Genomic DNA, 18,459 nt, shown 5'->3' with positions numbered 1-18,459 from the left:
CACATTTTCTAATTTTTTACTGAATGCTCTAGACAAAAATTACCAGGTGGATGCTGTATATACAGACTACAGTAAGGCCTTTGACAGAATAGATCACGGAATTCTTTTTAAGAAACTCTTTAATTATGACATCCCTGTTGGTTTGATTTATTGGTTACCTTCTTACATCTCTAGCAGATCACAATCTGTTGTCATTAATGGCTATCGCTCTTCCTTCAAAGAGATAACTTCCGGTGTGGCGCAAGGCAGTCATTTGGGACCGTTGTTGTTTCTGCTATATATCAATGACATTCACGCGTGTTTTCATTACTCCAAGTTTCTGCTATACGCTGACGATAGCAAAATATTTACCACGATTTGTTCACCTGACGACTGCGAAAAATTGCAGGAGGACTTGGTCCGATTACAGGCTTATTGTGTAAACAACAATCTTTTCATCAATCACGATAAATGCACGAAAATTACATTTACACGCAAACGTTACCCCATTGTTTTCGATTATTCCCTCGGCCCTAATACTCTTATACCATCTGATTGTGTTCGAGATCTTGGGGTTCTCTTTGATTCTAAACTTGCGTTTTCAGCTCATATCGATTTTATTGTTAATAAGGCCTCTCGCATGTTCGGATTTATTTGTCGTGTCTCCCGTCCTTTTACTAACTTATCCTGTATTCGTTCTCTTTACTTCGCCTTCGTTTCTTCTATCCTTAACTATGCATCTTCTGTTTGGAACCCTCAATACCATATATACATTGATCGACTAGAACAAGTTCAAAAACGTTTTCTTCGGTACTTATCGCGAAAATTCTACTTACCATACTGTGATTACGCACAGCGATGCTTAATATTTGGAGTCCCTCAACTGTCTTCCAGGCGCATTAGTAACGATTTAATGCTGCTTTATAAAGTTAGTAACGGCACTGTTGACTGCTCCGCGATTCTATCTCAGTTACAGTTTAGGATTTCTGTTCGACCATCCCGTGATTTATCGGTATTCTACGTGCCTTGTACCAATACAAATGCGTTTTCTAACTCCGTGGTCCCTCGTCTCATGTTTTCTTATAACAATTTTTGTTCTGATTTAGACTTGTTTGCTACTCCCCAGTCTACATTTAGGAAATTGGTTAATGATCTCCCATGTGCATCTCGTGCGCCGTTTGACTTGCGACGTTAATTCTGTTTTTGATTGATTTTTTTTTTCAATATTTTTGATTATTAGTTTTGTTTAAGTTTCACTTTTTTGTTAAATTTTATTTCTGTTGGTATTTTTTTTTGTTAACCTGTTTGATATTTTTTTTTTGTTACTTATTGCTAAATTCTTGTTTTTAGTTTATAATATTGTATATTTTTAGTGGATGCTTCGCTGGGCTTGTCCCGTTTGCATCCCAAATAAAAAAATAAAATAAAAAAAAAAATAAAAAAATATGTTTAGATACGATGATATTACAAATTTTTCTGATGTAAAAATATTATGTTATAATATCTATATGCATATACTTCTTGATGGGTATAGTTTCCGATATTTCTGGTGGTTTTTATGACTTAATTGCAGTCATATAACGAACAAAGATGGGGTTGTATACAGGTAGTTTACGAACCCCAAACTCTGGCGTGAGTTGTTCAGATCCACATTAACGAAAATTTCAATAACATAATATTTAAAAACTTAAATATCATTACTTTGTGTGAAAATACAACAATTTATTTAAATCTATCTAAAAAGTACATTTGCTTAAATAATTTATGATTATTATTATAAAATTTATTATCTTTTCACACTAATTCTAAGATAATTATAAAAAATATGTTTTAATTTTTATATTATAAATTAATACTTGCTTTTTTTTGTAAAATCATTTAAGTATAAGTAAATTTATATTCTTTACTACATTTCTGTTTTATTTTGTTAAATTTAAAATAAAATAAAAAAGAAGTGCGTCCCTGGACCTAGTTCCCTAGGAGGACCTATCATAAATCATGTCCAAGTACTTTTTCCGGGTGATAATTACTGCCACTACTGTTTCTGAGGGTCATAAAAACCACCAGAAATATCGGAGACTATACACAATACGCAGTCAAAATTTGCAAGGTTGTGATTTGCAATTTTTAGACATAGCCCTTTTAGTTCTTTGCAGACTTATTTCACTCAAGCTCAGGAAACGTTGTTTTGGTCATATAAAGGGGATAAAATGTATTAAACGTTGGCGAAGCAGAAAGTGTCTCTCGTGTTTACGGAATTTAGCTTTTAAACGAGTTTATCATATAAAAATATTTAAAAATGTTGGAATGGAACTACATTTAGTGAAATATTTAGAAATATCATAAATCGGAAATTTTTATATTTTTTTTGTTTTTTTACAGAACAGCATTATGTTGCGGCCGATTCAAACAGTTCATCTACGACGAAAACGTTTATTCCGTGCAAAGTATGTGGTGATAAAGCTTCCGGATATCATTATGGTGTAACATCTTGTGAAGGATGCAAGGTACGTCATTTATTTCATTAAATATATATGGAAATTTTGGGTACTAATGACTTAAAATCTTTGTAAAGTAATCGTTTGATGACGAGATTTTTATTGAAATTTGTTTAGTGACCTAATTCTTTAAAGGTTTAATCAAAACTAACTTATATTATTACATTTTTATGTTTAATTGGATAAACAACCTTGAAACACCTTAATCTTTCCAGTGTTTAAAAGGTTATAAACAAAAGTTGTTTACGTTCTGTTATATGTTCTCTATTAAGTTCCATTAAAGTTATAGACGATACAAATTTCCTTAATTTTTGTTATTACAAGTTGTTGGAAAAACAAAAATATGAGAAAAATAATCTTTATAGAAAATCTATTTGAATGGATTCAATAAATATGGGAAGTTGTTGCAAAAGAATCATGTTAAATTTATTTATTAAAGTAACAAACAATTTCCATAAATTAAAGCTAAAAGGTTCTATTTTAAGATATGTTACACGAACAACTTTTTTTCACAATTCAAACAGACTTATTTTCAATTTCAACACACTTTTATTTTTTGTTTCATTCATTTTAAATTATATTACACAATAAAAAAAATTAATCGATTGGTAAAAGTATATCATAAGGATATTCTGCGTAAGCCCTATTTGTATAATCGGTTAATACAGTTCCCAAAGTTTCCGATAACAACGGTTTAAAGTCGTTGTATAAAACATCTATATTATCATTAATTGCTTTGTTTACGTTTTTCGTTATTTCCGGATTATTTATAAACAAATCATGCAGATACAAATACATGTTTTCCGCACGAATTTCATGATTTGATTCGATTATCCTTATGTAACGTTGTCCTTTCTTCATGTAAGAGTCCAATTTATACGTCCCATTTACACTTACATTTTCTAACAAAAAATTACCCGGTTTAATTAGTTAATTTTTATGCAAAATTAAACTTACTAAAATCGCCGTCAACGTCACCAGCACTATCGAATTGAAATAAAAGCACTCTTCCCCGTGCTTTGTAAGTTGCTTTCATTATAAGACGGGGAAAATTAATTTGTATAGCGCCCGTTCTTCGTTTATAATCCGGCTGAACTCCGAGTAATTCGAAATCTTTTCCACCTTCAAACGTTAAGTTGAATAAATCGGCGCTAAATTGTATGGTATCTGAGTTTCCTTGTTTTAAATGTAATGAATCGATGAAAAATGGTTCGATTGGTGGTATTTTGAACTCGGGTATTCCTTTTATTAAGTATGGACGTAGTTTTTCGATTGCATCTCCCCAACATTTTGATATATTTGGATCGTAACGTTTACATACGTCAATGTAATCAGCTAGTAGTAAAAAAATATAAAATTTATAAACACTTGTATATAGGGTGAATGTATTTGATACATTCATATAAATTAAGTATACAGGGTTAGTCAACAAGTTATGGCGGCACAAAATTACGTTTTCTTCATCTTTAAATTCTAAATAAAATTAGAACACTAAAAACCTAAACTTAACCGTTTTCTAGATATAGAGCTTTTGTTGTAGCTTATTTGACGCTGTCAAAAAACTATTTTGATGAATTGTTGAATTTTTTCTTAAAAAAATCACCTGAGTTCTTCTTCCTAGTTTGGTGCTACAACAATCGTTGAAATTACCGCGTCGCAATCAATTACAATAAATACTGTGTTTGATGTGTCAGTTAAATGGTGACGAAAATCTAGTGACAAACAAAACAAGGTTGGTAACAATGTCGGTAAAACAGATAGCACAAAAGTATGACAGCTCAAAAAAGAAAATGTAATGTTATCCTTGCAAACAACTTGGATGTTATAAAAATAAGTATACGGAGAAAGACATGAAAGAAAATAAAGATGGAAACGTCCTCAGTGTTAAAGAATTTAAAAGTTGTCCTGAAACAACCAGTTGAATAAAAAGCTTTAAAATATTAAGAATGGTGGAGTTTTTTTATCTCACAATACTAAACTTTTTTGAAATATTGTGGTGTTTTACTGCAGAAAACAGATCCTCATATGTCAGAATCAATGATGGGCGCTGGGTAAATACCCGGCGGGTAGGTATTTATAAAATGGGTATTTATCTGGGTATTTACCCCGGTCCAGGGTAAATGCGAGGTCCCATGCGAGTATTATCCTTCTGTTTAGTTCGCTTGTTTGATTATTATCTCTCCATACACGAACCTTATGGCCAAGATATATGGCTGGGATGCGAACCAACTGAGATGAGTACTTTAAGAGCAACAGTGGAAAAGACAAGAAGAGATAGACTTAGGAACAAAATTGTAAGAGAATTTTGTGGATTCGGAGAGATCATGAGAGTTGCTAGGAGAAAAATAAATAAATTTAATGAATACTTCCAAAGAATGGAAGAAACCTGGCCGATTAAGACAGCAAGAGACCAAAGATTAGCTAGAAAGAGATCTCGGGGGACCAGGAAGTTGGATTTCCAACTCTAATGAAACACCATGAATGATGCGTAAAAAACAGGTTACAACCTGAATAAAAGAAGAAGAATAATAAGATCTTAAACGAACTACTTAATCTTGGAATCTTGGATTTGATGGAAGTGCAATATGACTAGAAAAGAATCAAACAACAAGAATTAATGAAGCACAAAAACTGAATTTAGTCATTAATATTAGACTTATACTCAATTCAGGACATTTATAAGTTATTTTTCGAGCATTAAAGAAATCGTTAAATATTTTCGAAGAGTATTACGTAAACGAGAATGGTCGGTAGTGAAAATATAAAGTTTCCCGAAATATATGTACACTTTAAAGCTAATAACACCAGGAATGTGTATAAATTTGTTAGACAGTTAAGACAAGGGCACAAATCGCACTCAGCTTTATGCTGAGATGGAACAGGAAAAATAATATATATGATAGTGAAATGAATGACATTTGGAAAAATTATTTGCAAAACCTATTAAGCATAGAAACTGATTTGGAAATAGACAGCAGTTCGTCACACCAAAGAAAGGATAGTGTCATGGAACCTATATCAATCAGAGAGGTTCAAAACGCAATCACTGCGTCAAAACATGGAAAGACATCAGGGATTAATGACATACCAGCGAAAGTATTCAAGATAGAAGTATTCATTATCACCAATATTGATGTTAGAGCTTGGAACTAAATTTGTCCTAAATTTTGTTGATATTTAGCCCGACTCTTGCACACGCATTCTGTATATGTTCAGCAACAGTTTCAACTCTCCAAGGCTATCCGAAATAAGGACTATATTGTCCATAGGTATTGCCATCAATGTCTATACCTTTTTGGGTCCAATCCAGTTGTTTAAATGCACTCTCCAGGACTGTGATGAACAATTTGGGTTCAACATTATATCGCCTTCTCTTACCCCACGTCCAATGGGTATTCGGTCAATACTTTCATGCAATTTTACCGTCATTGTAGCATTCTTGTAAATATTATAAATAAGTTTGGTAATGGACTCTGCATTCTTGAAGTACTTGCAAAACTACCACCAACTCAATTTATATATCCAGGGAATTTTTCCTTGAAAATAAATACCCGAGTATTTAACAACACTGGTCAGAATATAATATTTAATCTTATAGTCTACAATAGGTTAGTCGGCAGTTTGTGTGCATCCTATTAACCCTTTATAATTCAACTTAGATAATTCTATTTATTCATATTTTGTGACACTTTGAACTAAGATAACAACACAAGTTGATTGCTTTCCTGTCTATATTTGGAGGAACTAATTTTAGAAAATAAAAGTTTTCATCTAATTTTTTCGGCGTATCTAAAAGGCACAGTATGGCGAAATAAACATTACAACTGAAGCCAAAGCCCGGATATACAAGACTTCAATTAAACTTATATTAACATATACAGCAGAGACTCGACCAGAAAACAAAAAGAATGCTAGAACCTACAGAACTGAGAATACATAGTGCGTAGAATAGTTGGGAAAACATTGATGGACAGAGAAAGAAGTGAGAACATAAGAGAGGCTTGCAGGATAGATAACATCAATGATTTGGTATTCGACAGAGAAAGAAAATAGAATGAACACGTCAACCGAATGACAGAAGAACGAATTGGGAAAATAACACGGGACAAATCACCATCAGGACGAAAAAGCATTGGAAGATTTAGAAAAGGAGCTTTAACCTTCCAAACGAGTTATGCCTAAATACAGAAAGAACAAGAAGAAGAAGAAATGTTTTCATGGACTACTAATTTTTAAGATCAATGTACTTTTGTCACAAATGCTGTTCCATTTTCTCAAAACTGTCAGTACTGGAGCAGTACATAATTAATACAAAATTACAGTATTTTCAACGAGGTAGAAATAACTTTTAGCTTTCCAGCCAAAATTAAGCGCGATTCTGTTCTAACATGGGGTTCGTAGAAAGAAACGTTTTCCTTGAGGCGATTTTTGAACAACACGTTATGAAGGCAAAATTTTATATTTAGCTGATACTATTTCTGCTGGAGTTTGTAGGCAACTTGTTGTCACATCTATACAATACTTTATATTGAGTTGCTACATTTTACCATGATTCTCACTAATAGACTATAATTTCTGTACCTGAAAAAACCTTCTCCTTTTCGTTCTAGGGCTTTTCAAAATTACTTAAGAATGATGACCCCGTTTCTTATGAAATAGTACAGGTACTTTCTACTCTTGCTATCACCACAAATCTTAGTATGAATACATAATGTGTTTTTCGACACAGTTCCCACAGTTTGGACTAAACTTTATTTGCGGATTATGCAGGAAGAATTTTTATTTTTTGAAGGAGAAAATTATTACTCTTGTTTTGCGCCCACGTAACTAATTTGTTTTTTCATTCATCCTCAAGATTATGAACATACCTTTACTTCTTCTGCATTTGTGAATTTCTATTCATCCTAAGTGTTAAAACACGTTGAAATTTGCAAAGTGATCATCATGTCAACAAAATTAAAAGGATTTGCTATTTTGGTAACGACCAAGGTTAGATGCGTTGGTTTCTAAAATCGTTTCGCATGAATCATTGTATGCACTTAGTTTAAACAACATTGGAAAACTTGGGCGGCGAATTGGAACTTTTCTGGAAAATGATTAAATAGACTCTGAACTTCATTGACCACCATCGGCATCATTTTATTTTCAAGAACGACAACCTTCGAATAAAATAAGTTCAGCTTGAAGGCGAACATGGTCTGTTATTTGAAATAAAACTAAAAACTTCCCAGATTTAATTCAACCCACATTTTAATAGATGCACGACATAAACTGGAAGATTTTAGTTTGGGATTAGACGTCCTTGACATTTGTTAACTTGTCTATAAGGAATGTACAGCACTTCTTTATCCGCTGTATTTTTTTGTGGTAGGTTAAATCTTCATCTGAGACCATGCATTAAGATTATCTTTGGCTACAATCTGTTTTGATCGACCTCTTCTAAAATTTGTGTGTGACATCAGGTAGCATTTAAATTCATACTTGTTGATATCTTTTTTAAAATTTTTTTTAAGCCACCATTTATCAAAACATTAAATTAAATAAACCATGTAACTTTAAGATTGAATTAATTTGTTTTACTTACGTAATTTCTTTTCTAAACTAACTGAGGATAAAAGTTCAAATAAAACGAAGAAAATTAAATGGGATCTTGTTCGCCACATGATGCCTTAAATTGTACTGATGCCTTGAAACCTACTTTTGTACTTTATAGGTATTTCGCTATGTATATCCAACTTCAATTAACCTCAATTAACTAAAATGAAAATAAACAACGGAAAAAAAACGGAAAAATATATATTTTTTTAATTTGTTTGGTTTAACATTGTAAACAAAATGTAATTTGTAATCAATTAAACTATAAAAATTTAAGGTGTAATTAAAAAAAACACATTATTCTAAACCGCTTTAGTTTGATCAAGGTCGCACATTTTAAATTAGTATATAACCGATGGAAGATTTCAAAATAAATTTCAATACTCAACCGACCACCGGTTTGTTTGTCATGTTCAAAATGAAGTGTATTTCCATCTTAACGATGGCTTTATTAATAACCATCTTGGATGCAAAACAACTTCGTAAGTAAACAAAAACATTTTATTTAATTTTTAAATAAAATCGTTTTCAGCACCGTATTTAAAAATTTGTAAACGTTTCGATCCTGAAATTTCAAAGTGTTGGAAGAACACATTCGAAGAATTACTTCCATATTTAGCGAAAGGAATCCCAGAGTTTAAAATACCACCTTTAAATCCCTTCAATATCGACACGTTACAATTAAATCAAGGAAACTCCGAAAATATTCATTTCACCGCACATTTAAGTAACGTTACATTTTCAGAAGCAAACGATTTTAATGTCGTTTCTGCTGATGTAAACTACACGACAATGGTGATTAAGTTAACATTATTTTTCCCACATTTAATCATGAACGGCGATTATACAGCTAAAGGAAGGGTGCTTTTATTTCAATTTGATAGTAAGGGTCGCGTCGAAGGTGATTTTAGTAAGTTTAGTGATTTTGATGTTGTATTATAAAAATTTTATCTAAAATTGGATTTTAGAGGGTATGTTAATAAACGGTACTTATATGTTGGAAACGGTTAAAAAAGGAGGACAAGAATATCTACATATTAAAGAATCTACTCACAATGTAGACATAAAAAACATTTATATCTATATGCACGACCTGTTTAGAAATAATCCTGAAATTACTGCAAATGTCAACAAGGCTATAAACGAAAATGTCGATGTTTTGTATGAGGATTTTCGACCGTTACTAAGAGAGACTTTTTCTACGATTATAAACGAATACACTAATAGAGCTTATTCTCAATATCCTTTTGATCAGTTACTTCCAATTAATTAATTAATATGTTTCTGTTTTATTAAAATTATTTTTTTTATATAAAAAAATTAAATTGAATTAATTAAATTAAGAGTTTACTTGGTTCATTTTACAGTGGAACCTCGGTGTACGACCATAATCCGTTCCTTATATTTGAACTTATACCGAATAAGACGTATACCGAACCAACCTTTCCCATATCAAGTAATGTAAAAATGATTAATCTAATTAAGACACTGTTTGTAAAAAACTGAACTTTATTATAGATTTTTAAAGTTATGATATTGAGGCCCACTTTTACCATCCCCCTGATAAACTGTCTAGAGGATAGTCGCCAGGTTACGGCGGTTTTAAGCGCTCATTCGCTAAGAACTGGATTTATCTATCGGATAAATTTATCAGGAGGTGGTAAAAGTGGGCCTAAATGAATTATTTCAGTAATAATTATTAAATCAAAACAAACTGTGGTTAAATCCCTAATGCAAAAATTAAAAGCAGAAATAAAAAAATTTCTATTCTAAAGAACAAGACCCTCATTCTGGATTTTGTTACTATTCTATCTTTTTTCACTTTACACTTGACTCAGCAACTTTTATTAAAAATCTGTTCAAAGAACTTTATGCTTGTCTTTTTCTTAGAATGTCTCTAAAATGTGACATTATCTGGTCTTCCTAAGCGATGTTGTTACGACTTGTTTAAACTTGGTTAGGTATTTTTCTGCAACATTTTTCACGTCCATCCATTCTGCAAGAATTTCTTTGATTAGTGATGAAGAAGCCTCTTCTATCTCTTCTTCATCTGAGTCAGAAGAGAGTCTATTAATTCTAGTCTGATGCTCATCATTTTCCATTTCCTGTAACACCTCAGTGGTTAGTTCTTGATTATGTTCTTCCAGTAATTCTTCTACATCATCATCACATACATCCAGTTCCATGGATCTGGCCAGGGAAACAATATCCTTCATTATAGAGCTCCTAGATTCAACATTTCTTTCGGTTACTGCTTGTGGCCACAAATTTCTCCAAGCGGAATTCATTGTTCTGTGAGAAACTTCCTGCCAAGCTTTATCAATGAGCTATATAGCCTGTACAATATTAAAATGATTTTTCCAGAACTCTGTCAGGGTTAATTCTGTCTCGGAGGTTACTTCAAAGCAGTTCTGGAATAAAGCTTTAGTATAAAGATTTTAGAAATTACTTAAATTACTTAATTAGGTGAAAGAAACGTTAAAGCAATGACATCGAACTCAGACAAAACACAATCCTTTAAACTTGGTGGATGAGCAGGTGCATTATCCATTAGTAGAAGATTTTCAAAGGTAGATTGTTTTCTTCTAAATAACGTTTTACACTTGGTCCAAACACAATGTTAAACTATTCAGTGAAATATTGTCTCGTTATCCAAGTTTTGCTATTTTTTGATCTCCACATAACAGGCACCTCAGACTTCTGGACTTTATGTTTTTTAAATGCTCTCAGGTTTTCAGAATGGTAGACCAGTAAAGGCTTCATTTTACAATCCCCACTAACATTGCCGCAAAACAGTAAAGTTAATCTGTCTTTCATTGACTTATACCCTGCTAATGTCTTCTGTTCTTGTCTGATATAGGTCCCATTTGGCACCAAAACAAACCAGTTTCGTCACAATTGAAAACTTGTTGGGGACTAAACCGCTCAGTTTCCACAAATTCTCCAAAATGTTTAATAAATTCATTAGCGGCAATTTTATCGGCTTAGCTCCTTCCCCATGTCGTACAACATTATGAATACCACTTCCTTTTTTGAAATTCGCAAAGTAACCATGGCTGGCTTTAAACACCTCGCTTTCCTGCCTAGTTCCTGCTTGGCTTTTTACGAGATCATCGTGTATCTTTTTAGCTTTCTAGCAAATAATTGCTTCTGATACACTGTCGCCAGCACATTGTTTTTCTGCTAAAATTTATAATCAGAACTTATAAATCGCGAAGTCCAGCAAATTTAGTACACCGAAACAGCTGTACATTCACCGACTCTCGTTACCAAAACTCTTCACTCTAAATGAATAAAATGAAACTCTAAAAAAGTAATAAATAAGTATGTACAGTGTGGTTCAAATTCGATGTCCAAATAGGCTAACTCGGAAACCATAAGAGTTAGAAAAAAAGTAGTTTACATGTTATGATCTCGTTTTTCGAGAAACTGCTAATGCCGAAAACCTCAAAGCGCTATCGTCTTTTGTTTTTCCCCTAGAGGCCAAAATTGCAACAAGTGCAATTCTCTTGGTTATTATTATAGGTGGAGTATTATAACTAAGACATTATATGGACACTTTTTTACAGAGAATATTATAACGTAGTCAAAAAAAATTTTTTGGTTTTAGGTATTGACATATCATGACAATTTTCGTTTTTTTAAAATGGAAACAACCACTGATTAGTCGCTTATTAAATTCGTTATTTTTTTCTGATTACAAAAATATAGGGTGTGACAGATCTATTCCTTATCGTTTTAGAATAAAGCTAAAAATAAACTTTTTTTAGTGTCGTCAAAGAAATTAAATTTACAGTTTCCTGTAAATTATAATTAAAGTTAAAAAAAACATATTTCTGATATTTGAAACAAATACATTTGTTGAACTATTTAATTTATATTCGTTTTACACAAAAGTTGGAATAGATTGCATTATTTCACATTTTTTATTAATATTTAATATTATTATTAAATGACTTAATAAATTATTGATAGATGGCGCTCATATATTTTTTTTTAATTCAATTATGTTCAAATAAACATTAGCAGCACTCAAAAATGTTCTGAAGTGTCAAATTAAAATCCTGTTTTTTAAGATGGATTACAAAAATTACGAAAAGTTTAACATGTTAGAATGTTTTATATTAGAAAATAAAGTAAATTTTATATAAATTTTTAGAAGAATAATTTTTAGTTGTAGCCGTAATTTACAGGAAACTGTAAATTTAATTTCTTTGATGACACAGAAAAAGTTTATTTTTTTAACTTTATTCTAGAACAATAAGAAATAGACCTATCTAATCCCATATTTTTGTAATCAGAAGAAACTAACGAATTTAATAAGCGAATAATCAGTGGTTTGTTCCATTTAAAAATAACGAAAATTGTAATAATATCTAAAAATCTAAAACCGCAAATTTTTTTTTAACTACGTCATCAAGTTCTCTGTAAAAAAAGTGTCCATATAATGTCTTAGTTATAATACTCCATCTATAATAATAACTAAGATAATTGCACTTGGTGGTTTTACGATATTTTCAATTTTGGCCTCTAGGGGAAGAACAAAAGACGATAGCGCTTTGACGTTTTTGGCATTAGCAGTTTCTCGAAAAACCAGATCATGACATGTAAGCTACTTTTTTTCTAACTCTTATAGTTTCCGAGATAGTCTATTCGGACATCGAATTTGAACCATCCAGTACATAAAAATATGTATGTATTTAAAAATGACGCAACATTTTTTTCTCGTATACCGAATAAATGTCTCATACCGAACAAAATTCGTTTCGTTAAAAAAGGACGTATTCCGAATTGGACGTATTCTAAAGCAGTCGTATACCGAGGTTCCTCTGTATTCTGAAACTTGAAGGACAAAATCTTACTAAAATCACACTATCTATTGTAATTGAACATTTTTATTTGTTTTTCAATGTTCATTTTCATCCCCATTCTCACTGTGCAGGAAAGCATCATAGGACAGAGTTATTGACTTATGACTTTATATAAGCGGATATTTTAACATTAATTAGAGACTGCAGAACTTTCATTTTCATTTTTGTTGTAAATATATTTCTCTAAAAGAAGTATAAAAGTCATAGAATGTTAGTGAAACGCATTGTTAAGGGCAAACTTTTTTTAAATCTCGTTGCTCTGTTACATTTTCCACTAATAATTGTCCTAATTGTCCTTTTTTGTGTTAGTTGGAGAGTTCTCCAAAGCTTTGGTACATAGTGATTCGTCGCTAAATATTGAAACTACTTTGAAATGTTGCTATATTTTCTGCTATATTTAAAATCTCGTCGTCATCACCAAACATCTCTGAAATTTATGTACCGACTAACTCCTAAAGCAAGTTGAAGTATCCTAAGAGTTCAAGTGTTACATGAGGAATTATTACAGGACTCCAGTACAATTATGGCGATTGATGGAGCCATTTAATTTAAAGGATGCCTCATCGCTCCACCCAATTTTTTGTGGAAACCCTGCATCTTCTGCACATTTTGCCAGGAATCATTCACAGAATTAAACTCTCCGGTCAGGATCGTCTTCGTTGAGAGCATGAATTACAGTTGTAATGTAATATTTCGATGAAGACGCTTCATGATGCGATAGACGTTACTATCTTTTGAGATGTGGGTTTCCCGAGCAGTTTGTCGAAGATTGCTGTGGTGACCGAAGGAGTGTTTTCTGCACCTGCTCTTCTTTTCCAGGGTTCGTGGATGTCCGTGGTCGTCCAAAACGTTTCTTGTTGATGTTTCCATGTGCTTTAAATTTGTCTCTGATGCGAGCAATGGTCCATCGCGTTGGTGGCGGTTTTGCGAATTCCTTTCTGAATCGTCTTTGCACTTTAATGGCGTTTTCGGTGTTAAAATAACATTTCAGTTTTAATAACGTTTTATTAGCCAAATTCGCTTCCGGCCAAAACTTTGTATTTCTGACTTCTTACTATAATTTCTTTTATTATATTCTTATATTAATTCAAACCCATGTCCTTTTTTCGATTATTAATACGAAAGAGATTTTGAATCGGGCATTTCCACTATCATATTGGTGAAGGATTAAGCTTTCGAATGAGATATTGTTCATCAAAATCGGTTAAAAGATTCTCTTATTATGAGAACAACTTATGAACATCACCATTGATTGATTAAATAAAATAACTGAATAGTCGCATAACTTTGGTTTCCAAGAACTAATTTCTAAAGCTTCTTCATTATCTCGATATTGAAGTTGGCGATGACTAGTGATGACAATGATTCACTCATATTTCTCGTATAACTTTCCCAACTTTTCCAATTTTCGTCGTAAACCCTCCACAACATCTTTTACCAGAACTTTGATTAAAAGTGATTCCAGATTTAAGATGACTAATATCGAATAACTTTTATGTCTAAACGTTCTAAATGAACTTCCTATTTAATATATTATTAATATAGTCATTATAATCAATTTTTGAAAAAAACCTATTATAAATCAATTTAGAACGAAATTATTTCCATGAATAATTTTCAAATGATTCGTTCGTTTTATTATTCGTATAAACTTTCTTTACGATTAACGCGACGGGGCTCAACATATTCCTACTCTACTATATAATCAGTAAAACCCGTAGAAAATCGCCCAGTCTTAAGAAACATGTTGCGCGCCGTTGGCGTTTTGGTCATTTACCTTCTCTTTGGCATCGCAACCAGCAACAACATCAAACCTCCGCTACGTAAGTCCTCCCTCCAACTAAAAATCAATTAATAAATAAATTTTAACGATTTTATCTTTATTTTGATTCGAAATGAAACTTTCACTTTTAGAAGAAATAATAATATTTTCTCCTCTTTTCTATCTAACAGCGAGTTACGTCAACGTTTGTAAACGTTTCGATCCGGAGATAGCAAAATGTTGGAAAAAAACGTTTGAAGGACTTATTCCGCATTTAGTGAAAGGGATCCCGGAGTTTAAAGTGCCGCCGATCGAACCCTTTTTCATCGACAATCTTCAATTAAATTTAGGCAATGGAACTACGATACGTTTCGTTGCCGATTTAACGAATGTGACCTGTTTTGGTATCCAAGATGTGAAAGTCGTCTCCGTTGAACCAAATTATAAAACTTTAACGATTAAACTCGACTTGATATTCTCAAAATTAGTCATGAAAGCTCTTTATAAAGCGAATGGGAGGATATTGTTGTTTAGATTTGATAGTGCGGGAAATTTTGACGGGGAATTTAGTACGTATTCATTATTTATTTTGTTTTGTTAGTTGGGGATTAATTCTTTTTATTTTAGAACAAGTTTATGTTAAAGCATTCTATCAACTTGAAACGTACGAAAAGGATAAAATTGAACATATTAGAATAAAACATTCAACGCACGATGTGGATGTGAAGAGTATGTCTTTGTATTTGCACAATTTGTTTAAGAATAACCCGGAAATAACGGCGAGCGTTAATAGGGTTATAAACGACAACATCCATATACTTTACAAGGATTTTAAGCCTTTATTACAAAGGACTATTGGTGGGATTATCACGGATTACGCTAATAGAGCGTATTCCCAGTATTCTTTTAACACGCTTCTTCCAATTAATTAATCTTAATTAGTGTATTAATTATTTTTTTTTAATATATTGTATATTACAATATCACAAAATTAATTTGAGTTGTTTTTATTCCCTCTTTTCACGTTCCTTTATGTAACCAACAGAAATGTAGGTTAAACACATTTAGCGCGGTGTCTCATTATGGGATTTTACGTAAGAAAAGTTTGCTTTCGTTTTAACATTTTTTCCGTAAACCGTTTTCTTTTGTAATCTCCTCAAATTTTCAAAATTTCCCATAAAAACGTTAAATAGCCGTTTTGACTTAAAACCAATTAACAGTTGTCGTCATTTTCTTTCTGTTTTCGTCAACGCTTCCAAGAAAAAAAAACCTCACGACTCTTAACACCGTTAAAACAGTTTGTTTTTCTAGGGATTCTTCCGGAGGAGTATACAGAAACAGATCGAGTACAGGTGTTTACGAGACGGTAAGTGTCTCGTCATTAGATTGAACAGGAACCGTTGCCAATACTGTCGTTTCAAGAAATGTCTCGCTGTTGGAATGTCTAGAGATTGTAAGTTAAAGATGCTTCTTTTTTTAATTAATTAGTTTCGATAAATTCGTAATTTTAGCTGTTCGATACGGAAGAGTTCCAAAACGATCACGAGAACGAAGCACCGAAGAATCCTCGCGAGTATCGACAACGGAAGCGGACCAATCGGATAACGAAACAAAACAACTGGCGGTTTACGATGTAATATTAACGGTTTCACAAGCTCACCATGCCAATTGCGGTTACACGGAAGACAATACGAGAAATTTAATACGAAAACCTTTAATCTTGCCACCGACGGCACCTGAAGAAAACGACGTCGCAACTTCAACAGCCGAATCTTTAGAACACCAAAGGGTATGGTTATGGCAACAATTCGCCGCTAACGTAACGCCCAGCGTTCAAAGGGTGGTAGAATTTGCGAAAAGAGTGCCCGGATTCACGGATTTGAGTCAAGACGATCAATTGATTTTAATTAAAGTCGGATTTTTCGAAATCTGGTTAGGACACGTCGCCAGGCTAACCTCGAATACATCGATGATGTTCGACGACGGAACCACAGTCTCAAGACAACAATTAGAAATTATGTACGATTCCGATTTCGTTTCTTCATTGATGCATTTTGCGAGTTCGTTTAACGCGCTTACATTAAACGATACGGAATTGGGGTTGTTTTCTGGAGTTGTTTTATTAACGGCGGATAGACCGGGTATTATGGATGTTAAAGCCATCGAACATCATCAAGATAGATTAATAGAAGCTTTAAAAGTACAGGTAAAATTTCAATTACTTAATTTTATGAACAAAGTATTTAAAGTTTTAAAAATTTTAACAAGGAAGATATCGCCATCTATTGATTTTAATTAAGACTTCATCTTAATGACGTTTATCACAAATGATTTTATTTCCTTTTTTTAAATTGATTTTACATTAATTTATTTACAAAGCGAATAATTTACGATTGAAAATACGATTTACAACGATTTACACATAAATTGAACTAACAGAATTTAATAAACCTAATTTTAGTTAGGAGCTAATTTCACTTTATTTACGTTTTGTTGTAATTGTGTAGTTGACAGTTATTATTAAACATTTTAATCCTAAATATTACGCTAAACATCCTTTTAATTATTAAATTAATTGTTTTTAATGAATCTATATTTAAAATTAATAATAATTTTAAAATGCACTGTATCAAAGCGAAAAATTGCGCCATCTATCGATTTTAACTTGCAACTTTTTCAATGAAATTAAACAAAAACAACATAATTATTAACTTTATTTACTTTTGATCGATTTTACATTAATTTATTTGCGAAAATGAGTTAATTCGATTAATTTATAATGATTTTTCTACATTTAATCATAAATTGAACTAACAGAATTTAATAAACCTATTTTAGTTAGGAGCTAATTTCACTTTATTTACGTTTTGTTGTAATTGTGTAGTTGACAGTTATTATTAAACATTTTATTATTAAATATTACGCTAAACATCCTTTTAATTATTAAATTATTAAATTAATTGTTTTTAATGAATCTATATTTAAAATTAATAATAATTTTAAAATGAATTGTATCAAAATCAAAACGAAAAATTTACGCCATCTATCGATTTTAACTTGCAACTTTTTCGTGAATGAAATTAAACAAAAACAACATAATTATTAACTTTATTTACTTTTGATCGATTTTACATTAATTTATTTGCGAAAATGAGTTAATTCGATTAATTTATAATGATTTTTCTACATTTAAACATAAATTAAACTAACAGAACTTAATAAACCTGAATGTAGCTAGAAGCTAATTTCACATTGCTAAATGTTTGTTGTGGTTGTGTAGTTGACATCTTTAATTTTATTTCGCTAAATTCCTCTACATCAAAATTAAGTTAACCGTTTTAATGCTTGGAATGTAAAAAAGGATAATTAAAGAAGTGAGAATTTTGTTTTCGAAAAAACCCAAATAAAAATTTTAAAGAACGATAATATTAAGGGTGAGTCGCCATCTATCGATTTTAACTGCAACTTTTTCTTTTATGAATTTAATTTGTACATAATTATTAACTTTTTTATCGATTTTACATTAATTTATTTGCACAAATGAGTTAATTTAATGAATGAATAATGTTTAAACATAAATTAATCTAACAGAATTGAATAAACCTGAAATAGTTATAGTAGAAGCTAATTTCACATTGATTAAAGTTTTGTTGTGATTGTAGAATTGACAGTTTTAAAATCGCAAATTTTAATCATAATTATTTCGTTTAATTTACGTTCAAGATTAAAAATCCTTCTAAATCGCATCAGAAGA

At 31.6% G+C, this 18,459-nt stretch overlaps 4 protein-coding genes and 1 long non-coding RNA gene across 8 annotated transcripts in view; 3 read left to right on the top strand and 2 right to left on the bottom strand.

Moving 5' to 3' along the window:
• Window positions 1-18,459, top strand: part of LOC111428644 (Ecdysone-induced protein 78C) — a 49,533-nt gene that overhangs the window by 22,412 nt on the left and 8,662 nt on the right. For all 4 annotated transcript variants that reach the window (XM_071201325.1, XM_071201324.1, XM_071201323.1 and 1 more), the window contains 3 exons: window positions 2,362-2,486; window positions 16,017-16,158; window positions 16,217-16,911. In XM_071201325.1, the coding sequence (XP_071057426.1) occupies window positions 2,362-2,486; window positions 16,017-16,158; window positions 16,217-16,911 (962 nt within the window). The remainder of the gene's footprint in view (window positions 1-2,361; window positions 2,487-16,016; window positions 16,159-16,216; window positions 16,912-18,459) is intronic.
• LOC139432631 (uncharacterized) lies at window positions 528-864 on the bottom strand. Its single transcript, XR_011642371.1, has 2 exons — window positions 816-864; window positions 528-760 (listed from the first exon to the last, which is right to left on the bottom strand). It is a non-coding gene; the product is annotated as an uncharacterized lncRNA (long non-coding RNA).
• On the bottom strand, window positions 2,893-8,171 carry LOC111428327 (uncharacterized). The gene is made up of 3 exons (XM_071201326.1): window positions 8,062-8,171; window positions 3,435-3,812; window positions 2,893-3,379 (listed from the first exon to the last, which is right to left on the bottom strand). Exons 1-3 carry the CDS (start codon window positions 8,138-8,140, stop codon window positions 3,075-3,077), a joined length of 762 nt encoding a protein of 253 aa, XP_071057427.1. The 5' UTR covers window positions 8,141-8,171; the 3' UTR covers window positions 2,893-3,074.
• Window positions 8,443-9,411, top strand: LOC111422555 (circadian clock-controlled protein daywake-like). The gene is made up of 3 exons (XM_023055754.2): window positions 8,443-8,554; window positions 8,605-8,982; window positions 9,041-9,411. Exons 1-3 carry the CDS (start codon window positions 8,482-8,484, stop codon window positions 9,343-9,345), a joined length of 756 nt encoding a protein of 251 aa, XP_022911522.2. The 5' UTR covers window positions 8,443-8,481; the 3' UTR covers window positions 9,346-9,411.
• On the top strand, window positions 14,657-15,700 carry LOC111420282 (circadian clock-controlled protein daywake-like). The gene is made up of 3 exons (XM_023053242.2): window positions 14,657-14,766; window positions 14,897-15,274; window positions 15,333-15,700. Exons 1-3 carry the CDS (start codon window positions 14,688-14,690, stop codon window positions 15,635-15,637), a joined length of 762 nt encoding a protein of 253 aa, XP_022909010.1. The 5' UTR covers window positions 14,657-14,687; the 3' UTR covers window positions 15,638-15,700.

This window comes from Onthophagus taurus, chromosome 1 (assembly GCF_036711975.1).
Source record: "Onthophagus taurus isolate NC chromosome 1, IU_Otau_3.0, whole genome shotgun sequence".
Classification (NCBI taxonomy): domain Eukaryota; kingdom Metazoa; phylum Arthropoda; class Insecta; order Coleoptera; family Scarabaeidae; genus Onthophagus; species Onthophagus taurus.
This window is presented reverse-complemented; position numbering and strand designations above follow the sequence as displayed.

What these genes read in the sequence shown, in the direction of transcription:
- LOC111428327 (XM_071201326.1), bottom strand. Translation starts at nt 8,140, where the DNA reads ATGTGGCGAACAAGATCCCATTTAATTTTCTTCGTTTTATTTGAACTT. An exon ending in TAGTTTAGAAAAGAAATTAC is followed by an intron (nt 3,813 to 8,061) that starts GTAAGTAAAACA and finishes TTTTACTACTAG; the next exon opens with CTGATTACATTGACGTATGT. An exon ending in TGACGTTGACGGCGATTTTA is followed by an intron (nt 3,380 to 3,434) that starts GTAAGTTTAATT and finishes ATTTTTTGTTAG; the next exon opens with AAAATGTAAGTGTAAATGGG.
- LOC111420282 (XM_023053242.2), top strand. Translation starts at nt 14,688, where the DNA reads ATGTTGCGCGCCGTTGGCGTTTTGGTCATTTACCTTCTCTTTGGCATC. An exon ending in CAACATCAAACCTCCGCTAC is followed by an intron (nt 14,767 to 14,896) that starts GTAAGTCCTCCC and finishes TCTATCTAACAG; the next exon opens with CGAGTTACGTCAACGTTTGT. An exon ending in AAATTTTGACGGGGAATTTA is followed by an intron (nt 15,275 to 15,332) that starts GTACGTATTCAT and finishes TTTTTATTTTAG; the next exon opens with AACAAGTTTATGTTAAAGCA.
- LOC111422555 (XM_023055754.2), top strand. Translation starts at nt 8,482, where the DNA reads ATGTTCAAAATGAAGTGTATTTCCATCTTAACGATGGCTTTATTAATA. An exon ending in CTTGGATGCAAAACAACTTC is followed by an intron (nt 8,555 to 8,604) that starts GTAAGTAAACAA and finishes AATCGTTTTCAG; the next exon opens with CACCGTATTTAAAAATTTGT. An exon ending in TCGCGTCGAAGGTGATTTTA is followed by an intron (nt 8,983 to 9,040) that starts GTAAGTTTAGTG and finishes ATTGGATTTTAG; the next exon opens with AGGGTATGTTAATAAACGGT.